Source organism: Neovison vison, chromosome 3, assembly GCF_020171115.1.
Source record: "Neovison vison isolate M4711 chromosome 3, ASM_NN_V1, whole genome shotgun sequence".
NCBI lineage: Eukaryota > Metazoa > Chordata > Mammalia > Carnivora > Mustelidae > Neogale > Neogale vison.
This window is the reverse complement of record NC_058093.1, coordinates 140079140-140091594: the sequence shown is the minus strand read 5'-3', so window position 1 is coordinate 140091594 and position 12455 is coordinate 140079140. Positions and strand designations below refer to the sequence as shown.

Here is a 12455-nt window from a genome sequence, read left to right as displayed (position 1 = left end):
GCTTCACTAGAGAGAATGGTTGTAACAAGGACTATGTGACTTTTCCTATAGTTTGGAGTTTCCCCTAAAAATGCACAACTCTTGTAGATTACAACAGAGTGCCATTAAAGAGATGTTTCGGTGTCATCCAGGTTCCAGGGTATCCAGGGAGCCGAGGAGAAACCCAAGATGACACAGAGCATTTGCAAACACTCCGGGCATTGAGTCCGGACCGAGGCGTGTGGAGTGAGAGCACAGGTCAAGCTGATCTGGAGAAACAAGGTAGCAGGGGTGTGTAGACCAAGTTCAAAACTCTAGAAGCCAGAAAATAAGAACACAGAGTCCAAGCTGGAGGCAGCCAGGGCCGATATTCTGTGCCAGGAATGAGATGAGGCAGGATGCATTATCAGTGTAAGAGTGAAGGGCATCCCAGCCCAAAAGACGGGGCTTGTGGAGAGCTCCCCGACCCCCCAGGAAACACCTTTCCTCCCCTGTAGCCAGAGCCTAGCGCAGCAATCGGAGGCCAAGGAGGGGAGAGCTTCTCTTTAAAGACTAGACTGTGGACTGAGAAGATGCTGGTTTGGTTCAATGGAGAGGTCATGATAGCAACTTGGGAACTGGAACAGAGAAGCAAGAGAGATTCTTGGAGGACAGGTGTGACTCTAAAAAGGTCAAGTGAAGTAACATAAGATCTAAGATCTTGAACTGGGACTGGCAATAGAATTTGACCCATGGGGCTCTTCTCTGAGCTGGGAAGTTCTCCATTCTCCCACTCCTGCTGCGATTTCATGGCCCCGATGACAAGGTTGCAGCCCAGGCATAGACCGCGTGCCGGAAGCCTTGCCTTGTTGGTGGGCACAGAACCAATCCAGGGGCCTTTTTAGGTTAAGGAACAGAATGGGAGGTCAGGAGTGGGATAACCACGATCACAAACAAGGTACACAACTCTGCTGTCACCACAATGATCTCCCTTGTGCTAACTCTTCATGGTCACGTGCCCCACCCACCCCTCCCCTGCCCCAACCCCAGCCCCTCAGAACCGCTAGTCCAAACCTATTTTAGTCAAAGTTGGGCATTGTTTGTGGTTTACAAATAAACACCTAAAGTGACACTAATGAGAGGAAAAACTGAATTTGTGTAAGAGGAAGTAAATACGCAATGTCCAGAATGGGATTGACCGGCGTCTCTCCTTTCCTCGTAGGCTCAGGCCGTGCTGGGGTGGATTTGCGCCCTGTCCACCCTGTTCATAGTGGTCGCTCTGGCGTACGTGGTGGATGACAGCCTGGCCACCTCCTTGCCCGCCGTTGCTCTGTACCAGGCCCTGCACCGGACGCTGTGGGCGGCGGCTGTGGGCTGGGTCATGCTGGCGTGTGAGGAAGGCCACGGAGGTATGAGGCCGCTGGGGCTGTTCCTAGGGGCTCACGCCGTGTCCCTTTAAAGGTGACACACGTGAAAACACGGAGTACACAGAGGGGCTTTTTTATTTGCTGGAGTGGTTGGTACGGACAGTTTGTTTATATCCTGGGGGAAGAAATGCTTGCATATTCTATTTTAGATTTTTACCCTGGTTTATGTACAAATGTAGGTTCCAAAAGGAAAATCTGCAGCCTTTCCACTGAAGCTAGTTAAGAGGCTGGAAGAGAAATCCAGTGTCACGCAGTGAGAACAAAAATACCAGTGCCGGAGACAAAAGTTCTGGTCACACTCACCTGGGCCGTGGTTTCTTTACCTTTGGGTATAGACTGAGTAGTTCCCAAGATCCCCTTCAGCCCTTCGATGAAGCCGGTAAACTGTCTCTACTGGGCCTGGCTTTTTATGCATGGAGAAGTCAAGCGGAATGGGCTTCAAAGGAAAGGATTTTCTCCAGATTAGAGATGTGTATTCAAGTCCCCTGACATTTTCCTCCTTTCTTTTCTGCTTGGCACGAGGTAGGAACTGGATGCTTGAGTGTCAGAAAATGGCAGGAGAATCATGTAGAAAAGGTTCTGGCCCCACACTGCTCAGAAATCCTAAAGCGATGGAGGTAGAGCCAGGGGGAGCCATGACCTCTTTCTAACCTAGTGAAATACTCAGGAGGGGTTTCCAGGTGGGCCTATGAACCTGACCCAGTTAGCCTCAGCAGAAGTGTTTGGAAATCATAGTTTAAGGAGAAAAATGATCAAGTGATTCCAAGAACTGCAGATTGAGCACAGGCTTATGCTGGGCCCCACAGAGAACTTCACCCACACGATCCCAGGTGACCCTGGCCGTACCGCTGTGGGCAGAACTATCAGGAGCTGTTTCTCTGTGAGAAAGACAGCGCCTGGCGATGAAGGAATTCGTGAAGGTCACACGGCTCAGTAGTGGCTGAGCTAGAAAATGAAACCCAGACCAAGTGCAAAGCCAACGCCCAAAGCCATTGACCTTCATTTCTGTGCAACATACCCCCTTAGATGTTTGATTGGTAAATTTGTTTTTGAATTTGGTGAGTTTATAACAATAAGGGATTTGCCCCTTAATACTTAATAGTAAAAGCTTTTCCTTATATGGAGAAATGACATTAACAAAGAAATAGGTTACATTCTCTCTGACTGATGTATTTGCACTTCTGGGCAGATGTTTGAATCACATGACCATACCTAACACAGTTCTCATCCAGTGACAATGACCCTAATCTGTCGCCTGAGCCTCAGAACACAAGCAGTTAGTCCCCCCTGGCCCATGATCGGGGGGGGGGGGGGTCAAACATCATAGCATTCCTGTCTAATGTAAGAAGTCATGCTAAACGAAAGGTTCACCTGCTAGAGGGAGTGACTTGGGTCAAGTTAGAAGATTAATAGAATTTGCGGCATTATCGTCAGGTGGAGCTAGTAAATACTACTGGTTATTAGGCTGAGTATGGGTGATACCTCCCTTCATCCAGGGGACAGACAAGCCCTTTGGCCATTCTTGGGCAATGTTATCTTTTCAAAATGTGTTGTCATTAGCTGATCACAATTATCTAGGTGTGACTGGCATTCTAGCTTTGCACCTCCGACACTATTTTAAGATCTCAGGATTGGTTAGTAGGTGAAGGTAGGAGGTGATAGGCAAGATACAGTTCTAGAAAATATGTATCCACCTGGCGACCTTTAGAAAAATATGTTTATAAAGGAACATTTGAAGAAGCGTTTTCCTGAGACTCTCGGGATGTGAGGGGATCCCGATGGCTCAAATCATCTGTCGCCATCTCAGTCAGAGCCAGAGTAGACCACAGGGTCTGGTTCCGCGCAGAGCCATGTTCCGTTGAGTTGCCAGAGTCATCTTCTGACATTTACTCCTCCAGCTAAAACCTTTCAGGGCTGCCCTCTCTCCTCCAGCAATGGTCCTCTAACTTAATAATATATGGACTCATCTCAAAGGAATAAATAGCCTTTAAATAAAAACCCTCGTATTGGCTTAAATTAAATTTTAATTCTAATTTTACCTAAACATGAACAAACATAAAGCTAAGACACAAATTTTTATGGCTTTTATTTATTTATTTATTTATTTTGACAGATCACAAGCAGGCAGAGAGGCAGGCAGAGAGAGGAGGAAGCAGGCTCCCTGCTGAGCAGGCTCAGGCTCCCTGGGGTCATGACCTGAGCTGAAGGCAGAGGTTTTAACCCACTGAGCCACCCAGACACCCAAATTTTTATGTTTATAGCACACAAATTTATAAAGCCAAAACAAATTTATAAAGTAACCATAAAAATGGGGCACCTGGCTGGCTCAGTCTATAGAGTGTGTGACTCCTGATCTTGGGGTTGTGAGTTCAAGCCCCAGTGGAGATTGCTTAAAAATAAAATCTTAAAGAAAAATAATAGAGTAACCATAAAACTATAAAACCAATAAAATCTGAATTAACAGCATTAATTTAATGTGATTAATAATTGACTAGAGTTTGTGACATGAACAGGATATTTTTTGCTTTAGAAATATACTTTTGTGTTGGGTTCACCTGTGCTCTTTGCTGACTTAATTTTTCTACAACTATATTGTTAATTCCCCAATAATATCTTGGTTGATCTTATCCTCTGGCATTCACTAGGGGGCAAATGAGTCTGGTCTGTGAGTCCACTTCTATTTATTCACTCAATCTCGTAAAATACTTACCAAATGCTTGATTTATGTCAAGCACTGAGATGCAGGGGCTATAAGCAACAGACAAGAAAAAAAAAATCTCTCTCTTGTAGGAGATCACAGAGAGTAGGTGAAGTAGAGAGACCAGGAGGCTCTAGTAAGCTGAATAATGGTCCCCAAGATTTGAGGTCTTGTTGGAACCTTATAGGTATGGCAGCAAACATAAGATTGGAAGATGGGGTGATCGTGCTGGCTTATCCAGGTGGGCCCGAAATGCAGTCACACGTATCCTTAAAAGAGGAGAGCAAAGGGAGATTTGACAGACACACAGAGGAGACGGGGATATGGAGCTAGAGCAGAGCGTTGAAAATGCTGATGTTGATGGGAGGGGCCGCAAGGCAAGGAATGCCAGAAGCCATGGGAAGCTGGAGGCGACAAGGAGTGGGTTCTCCATTAGAGCCTCCAGAGGGAGAGTGACCGTGTCAACACCGTGATTTCAGCCAGTGATACTGGTTTTGGGCTTCTAGTCTCCAGAATGACACGAGAATCCATTTTGGTTTTTCAAGCCACCATGTTTCTCCGATTTGTTATAGCAGCCATCGGAAACAAATCCAGAGCCATAGCAAGTAAATACATTTATAATATAATTCAAGTGCAGATGTATACAGGATTAAGAATAAAGCAGGACTCGGAGCAGGACTGGAGTCGGGGTGCATTTGCAGGCATCGCAGGCAGAGGGAATGGTGTGGCGGAGGTCTCAAGACGGGAATGAGCTCAGTGGGCAGGGGAACAGGCAGAAGGCCAGGCAGATAGCAGTCAGGTTCAAGGTGGGAGAGAGATGGGAATGAGGACACAGAGGAAGGCGGAAGCCAGGTCTTGCAAGGATCTTCATGGCCGTGGGGAAGAATCTGGATTTTATTTTAAACGTCATGTAACGTCATCTGACCTGTGATTTAAAAGATTACTCTAAATGTTGCATGGGGACTGTAGGGCAGCAAGAAGAGCAGAGAGACCAACAGATGTGTTAGGAAGCTACTGTAGAGGTCCGTGGAGGAGGGGTCCGTGGTGGATTTGATGAGGGGGTTTGCAGAGGAGATGGGGAGAAAGGGTCCGATTGAGATAGATAGTTTCAGAGATAGAATGGCTGCGCTCTGTGGAATATGGGAGAAAGAACAGAGTCTGCGATGGCACCAAAGATTTTGTCCTGAAAAACTGAAACCACTTGATTCATTACTGAGCACTCAAGATGAGGCATGTGGAAAAGAAAGACAGAGCTTCTTTTCTTTTCTCTTCTCTCTCCTTTCTTTTCTTTCCTTTTCTTCTTTCCTTCCTCTTTACTTCTTTCTTCCTTCCTTCCTCTTTCTTTCTTTCTTTGTTCTTGGCCTAAAACAATAGAAATGGATTTTCTCATAGTTCTGGAGACTAGAAACCCCAAATCAAGGTGTTGGCAAGGTCCTTCCAGAAGCCCTGTGGGGATCTGTTCCTTGCTCTCTCCTGATCTCTCCTTTCCCTGTGGCTGCCGGCAAGCCCCAAGGTCCCTGGCCTGGGTGTGTGTTACTCGAGTCTCTGCCTCTGTCTTCACATGGCTTTCACCCAGTTCCTCTCCTCTGTGTGTTTGTGTCTCCTTTTCTGTCTCTTATAAGGACACTCATTTCTGGATTTGAGGCCCACTCTAATCCAGGGTAATCTCGTCTCGAGTTCCTTACCTTCATTCCATCTGCAAAGACCCTCGTTGCAAACAGGGCAAGGTTCCAGATGGACATAGTGGGAGAACACTCTTCAACCCCCTGCAGAGAACAGGAAGTCCTGTGCAAGAGGGACGTATCCTTGCACTTAATTTTAATTAATTTAAATAACCCAAAGTGGGTCGCGGCTATCATGTGGGACAGCACAGTTCCGGAGTTAGAGCAGGTTATGGAATATTTGTCCCCAAAGGGACTAGAAGCTGACCAAATGCCAAGCCTGTCTATGACAGATGACAAGTCTGGGGCCTGGCGATGCCACTGCTTTGTCCCAAGGCCCAGTGGCTCCTGTGTTGCCCCTGGAGCCAGAACCAAAGCTGGGGGAAGGACTTTGCGCCTTGTTTTACACGTGCATGTTTTGTGCTCCAGGCAATTGTAAACTCTATATTAGCATCTCTCATTTTTCTCATACTCCTGCAAAGGGAAGTGCTTTTTGTTTTTTGTTTTGTTTTCATTTGGGGCTCATTCCCTTAAAAAATGAGAAGAATAGGGGTGCCTGGGTGGCTCAGTGGGTTAAGCCTCTGCCTTTGGCTCAGGTCCTGATCTCAGGGTCCTGGGATCGAGTCCTGCATCGGGCTCTCTGCTCAGTGGGGAGCCTGCTTCCTCCTCCCTCTCTGCCTACCTCTCTACCTACTTGTGATCTCTCTCTCTGTCAAATAAATAAATAAAATATTTTTTTTAAAAATGAGAAGAATAAAGACTTTCTTAGAGGAAATTCACACCCCTAGGAATGGAGTCCCAAGGGAGCGGGGATGGCCCCACGGAGCAGGAGAGACGCTCCCCGGGCCCGTGACCGGCTGTTGTTTCCCTCCAGGTCCAGTGAACCGGCTGCTGTCTTGCCAGCTCTGGACTCTGCTGGCCGGCATCAGCTACGCCTGCTACTTGGTGCACCCTATCCTCATCGTGCTCTACAACGGGCTTCAGGAAACGCTGATTCACTACACTGACACCAACATGGTGAGTGAATCCCTGCTCGTGTCGGGGTGTGACTCTCTGGTCCCTTCTCTGCTGGAGCCCCAGAGCCACCCAGTGGCTTGGGGAGAAGCATGTTGCATTGTTGCCAGGAGCCTGACGTCCTTTGTTTTACTGGAGGGAGGGCTTCAGAAGACTATCTTTCTTTGATTGCATTTATTCTAGTTTTAATGCTCAGGGTAGTCTATTACAGATTCATTTCGTACAGCCAGGAGTCTGGTAGTAAGATTGTATCCCCTCTGCCCCTTTTTCTCTCCAGTTCTATCTTTTCTCCGGACACTGTTTGCTGACCTTCATCGCTGGGTTGGTCCTGACGCTGTGCATAGAGAAACCGTGTCAGGAACTGAAGCGGCACCTGCTGGGACCAACACCTGCAGGGCCATGAAGAAACATTCTGGTAAAACCGGGAAGAATGGATGGGTTTGTTCTGCTGGTGATGAGCAAAAGCAGGTGTGGCCTCGTTTATGTAACAAATGTTTGTCCCCCTGGTAAGGAGTGTGAATCTGATTTTGTGACTCTTTAAGATAATACAAGTTCTCTGTGCTTAATTCACGAAAGAGTTTGAGTGTTTGCTATATAAAAGAGTTCTGTGACAGCCTATTTCCTAGCATAATAATCACCCTCTGATATACCTTTTCAGAAAAAAAAAAAAAGGCCAAAAAAACCCCCAAAACCTGGACTTTTGGGGTCTCGTCCTCCATGTATTTTCTCTACTAGTGATCACAGGAAAAGAGCAAACCTCATGAATTTAATGTCATTTGGGTTATAATGTTCCCTTTTCTTGGTAAAATCACAGCATGTAGTTTTTCATGTCATAATTGTGTTATCATGACACCTTTGTAGACTTGTAAGTTTATCCTAGAGCCTCAGGATTGTATGACCCACTGGAGTGTCCAATTCATGAGTGCATGGTGACAGGCCTTCCAAACATTACCTATTTTACAGTGTGGTCCCTGTTAGGGGTTGAATGTGTCCACGGAAAAAGAAACAAAGTCCGAATCTTCTAGCATCTTAGAATGTGACCTGTTTGGGGGTTCGGGTTTTATAGAGGTGATCAAGTTAAAGGGAGTTTATGGGGGGAGGCAGCCCTAATCCAAGGTGACTAGCGTCCTAATTAAAAAGGGGAAATCTGGACACAGAGACAGATCTGCACAAATGGAAGAAGGGGTGAAAATGTACAGAAATAAGGCGGCCGCCACAAGCCAAGAAACACCAAGAAGACACAGAAGCTAGGGGAGGCAAGGAAGACCTCTTCCCCAGAGCCCTCAGAGAAAGCACAGCCCTGCCGAGACCTTGAATTAGGACCTTAGCTTTCCAGAACCGTGAGGGGGTACACATCTGTTGTGGTAAATCAGCTAGTGTGGAAAGGAATACAGTCTCTCAACAAAACTCCCAACAGAGAAGGACGAGACCCTGGTGAATGGCTTCCATCCCAACCCCTCGGTTTCCAGCAGCGAGGCCTAGAAACGGAGAGCTTTATAAGGCTAGGATGTCCAGATTGTCAGACTTATGTTCCTCCCCGGGTGTGTGATTTCACGCTAACTGTCCCTACTCACATAGGCTTAATGTCAAGTTTAACAACCCTCTCGTTGTGTACTTAAGTATCAAAGGATTTATTAACCACATGATCCCCATCTCTGTGTGCACTATTTTTCTCCAAGAGGACCTGTTAGGAGGACCACTGGGGGTGGGGAGGGCTGCTAACCTCAATTCCTTCGAAAGGGCAGTTGACAGCTAACCTTGTCATTTTCTGGCTCACTCTGGGGACCCACATCTCCCGGAGGCCTGGTCTAGTCCGCTGATAGCATCTGATGTGAGCGAGGAGACAAGACAAGCCTGGCGTGTTCAGGGTCTGTATTAGAAAGCACCAAGTTGGCTCTCTGGGTAACCCCTAAAGTTCATGGAGTGCCTTGGGAGCCCCCTGGTGGCGGATTTGGCACCTGACCCCCCTCAAACTTAGATTTCAGAGATCTTGAGGGTGGGTGGAGGAACACTACAATGTGGACAGACCCCAGTGGGAAATGACTCGCCCCCAACGTTGCCAGGCAGTCAAATTGCTGAGTGCTTCTAGTTATGAGGCTAGCAACCTGGGGCCCATGGGAAAAAAAAAATAACCTCTTCACTATTGCAATTTCATAAAATATAAAGTAGGGACAGAGAAATCCAATTTTGTTCTAGCTTTTGTTTCGATCTGGAATTCCCTAGGAGTTTAAGATTTATTAGAATGTGGGGACCTTCTCTGGATTCTGAAACAAGCTGTAAAAGAACATATGACATTTATGAGACAGTTGGAAATTTGAACACCGCCTGGATATTCGATGATATTAAGGACTTACCAATTTTTTAATGTGATAGTGGTATTGCGGTAATTTTTTTAACAGTCCTTATGTTTTAGACACATACTGAAATATTTACAGGCAAAATGATAAAATCTGGTATTTGCCTCAGAATAATATCAGAAGGAAATGAGATAGATAAAACAAGACTGGGCATGTAGTGATCATTTTTGAAGCTGGGTGATAGATATTGGCACATCATTATACTTTTTTTTTCTATTTTTGTATAAAAAACTCAAGCAAATAATAATAGTAAACTCATGCAAATTTACAGAGATAGCAACATTAGTAGAGAGTAAGCAAGCATCACCTGATAGGGGCCTCCTCTAATTCTCCCTAAATTCTGAAATCCATGTTTCATCCCCACATACCAGCCCATGGATAAAAATAGGTCATATTGACCGTGTAGTCACCCGCAGCAGATCTAAAGGAACTCCAGCCCTCCTTAAGTTCCTCCTGTCTTGGGAGAGTCTAGGAGTATCTTGCTTGTCTTGTAAACACTGGACTCTCCTAAGTCCTTTTTAAATGGTGCAGGCTCTCCTTCGAGCTGTGCCCTCCCCCACCTTGCCCTCAGACTGCTGAGAGCTGGGGATGGGGGCGGGGGCAGTGCCTCCTATACCTACTGTCCCCACTCCACTCTCCAAAGCATGCCGCCTTCTCCTCTGCCTTCTCTGGACAGGAGGTGGGCCAGGCTGGTTCTGTGGTCAGGCTACTGGGTCCATTCACAGCACTGATGAGCTCCACAAATGGCACAAACAGATAAGTCCCCTCTGCCCCCCGCCTTGTGCCGTCTGTGTCGTCTTGTTCAGGCGTTGATGCAGTGCTGCTAATGGCTGGGGCTGTTTTTATAGAAACTGCTCTTGCAGATTTTCCCTGTTGTAATAGAGGTCATTCTCCCTTGGATACACTATGAGTCTGTGGGCGCTGGGATGGAGGGTGATCAGAGTGGCAATTTCGTCCTCTTTACATTTCCATCCTATTTGCCACTGGCCCTGACCATCACGGCCGGCACACAGCAGGTGTTCAGTACATGGCCGCTGAAATAGTGATGGAATCAATCCCTTCTCTTTTTTGAAAAATAATTTATTTATTTATTTTAATAAACATATAATGTATTTTTATCCCCAGGGGTACAGGTCTGTGAATCGCCAGGTTTACACATTTCATAGCACTCACCATAGCACATACCCTCCCCAATGTCCATAACCCCACCACCCTCTCCCATGCCCCCTCCCCCCAGCAACCCTCAGTCTGTTTTTTGAGATTGAGTCTTTTATGGTTTTTCTCCCTCCCCATCTCATCTTGTTTCATTTTTTCTTTTCCCACCCCCCAAGCCCATACATTGCATCTCCACTTCCTCATATCAGGGAGATCATATGATAGTTGTTTTTCTCTGATTGACTTATTTCGCTCAGCATAATACCCTCTAGTTCCATCCACGTCATCACAAATGGCAAGACTTCATTTCTTTTGATGGCTGCATAGTATTCCATTGTATATATATACCACATTTTCTTTATCCATTCATCTGTTGATGGACATCTAGGTTCTTTCCATAGTTTGGCTATTGTGGACATTGCTGCTATAAACATTCAGGTGCACGTGCCCCTTTGGAGCACCACGTTTGTATCTTTAAGATATATACCCAGTAATGCAATCGCTGGGTCATAGGGTAGCTCTATTTTCAGTTTTTTGAGGAACCTCCACACTGTTTTCCAGAGTGGTTGCACCAACTTGCATTCCCACCAAGAGAGAATTCCCCTCTCTCCACATCCTCGCCAGCATCTGTCATTTCCTGACTTGTTAATTTTGGCTATTCTGACTGGTGTGAGGTGATATCTCATTGTGGTTTTGATGTGTATTTTATTTCCCTGATGCCGAGTGATATGGAGCACTTTTTCATGTGTCTGTTGGCCATCTGGATGTCTTCTTTGCAGAAATGTCTGTTCATGTCCTCTGCCCATTTCTTGACTGGATTATTTGTTCTTTGGGTGTTGAGTTTGCTAAGCTCTTTATAGATTTTGGATACTAGCCCTTTATCTGATATGTTGTTTTGCAAATATCTTCTCCCATTCTGTCAGTTGTCTTTTGGTTTTGTTAACTGTTTCCTTTTCTGTGCAAAAGCTTTTGATCTTGATCAAATCCCAATAGTTCATTTTTGCCCTTGCTTCTGTTGCTTTTGGCGATGTTCCTAGGAAGAAGTTGCTGCGGTTGAGGTCAAAGAGGTTGCTGCCTGTGTTCTTCTCAAGGATTTTGATGGATTCCTTTCTCACATTGAGGTCCTTCATCCATTTTGAGTCTATTTTCATGTGTGGTGTAAGGAAATGGTCCAATTTCATTTTTCTGCATGTGGTTGTCCAATTTTCCCAGCACCATTTGTTGAAGAGGCTGTCTTTTTTCCATTGGACATTCCTTCCTGCTTTGTCGAAGATTAGTTGACCATAGAGGTGAAAGTCTATTTCTGGACTCTCTATTCTGTTCCATTGGTCTATCTGTCTGTTTTTGTGTCAGTACCATACTGTCTTGATGATGACAGCTTTGTGAAAGAGCTTGAAGTCTGGAATTGTGATGCCACCAACTTTGGCTTTCTTTTTCAATATTCCTTTGGCTATTCGAGGTCTTTTCTGGTTCCATATAAATTTTAGGATTATTTGTTCTTTTTCTTTGAAAAAAATGGATGGGATTTTGATAGGGATTGCATTAAATGTGTAGATTGCTTTAGGTAGAATAGACATTTTCACAATATTTGTTCTTCTAATCCATGAGCATGGAACATTTTTCTATTTCTTTGTGTCTTCCTCAATTTCTTTCATGAGTACTTTATAGTTTTCTGAGTATAGATTCTTTGCCTCTGTGGTTAGGTTTATTCCTAGGTATCTTATGGTTTTGGGTGCAATTGTAAATGGGATTGACTCCTTAATTTCTCTTTCTTCTGTCTTGTTGTTAGTGTAAAGAAATGCAACTGATTTCTGTGCATTGACTTTATATCCTGACACTTCACTAAATTCCTGTACAAGTTCTAGGAGTTTTGGAGTGGAGCTTTTTGGGTTTTCCATATATAGTATCATATCATCTGCAAAGAGTGATAGTTTGACTTTTTCTTTGCTGGTTTGGATGCATTTAATTTCTTTTTGTTGTCTGATTGCTGAGGCTAGGACTTCTAGTACTATGTTGAATAGCAGTGGTGATAATGGACATCCCTGCCGTGTTCCTAACCTTAACAGTTTTTCCTCCATCGAGAATGATATTTGCAGTGGGTTTTTCATAATGGCTTTGATAATATTGAGGTATGTGCCCTTTATCCCTACACTTTGAAGAGTTTTAATCAGAAAGGGATGCTGCA

General features: G+C 45.2%; 1 protein-coding gene across 1 annotated transcript in view; it reads left to right on the top strand.

Annotated features, from left to right (window-relative positions):
• LOC122901912 (O-acyltransferase like protein-like) overlaps nt 1-7306 on the top strand; it is a 60383-nt gene extending 53077 nt beyond the window's left edge. The window contains exons 13-15 of the mRNA XM_044240981.1: nt 1181-1367; nt 6619-6761; nt 7036-7306. Coding sequence (XP_044096916.1) covers nt 1181-1367; nt 6619-6761; nt 7036-7161 — 456 coding nt within the window. The 3' untranslated portion in view covers nt 7162-7306. The remainder of the gene's footprint in view (nt 1-1180; nt 1368-6618; nt 6762-7035) is intronic.
• The last annotated feature ends 5149 nt before the right edge of the window (nt 7307-12455 follow it).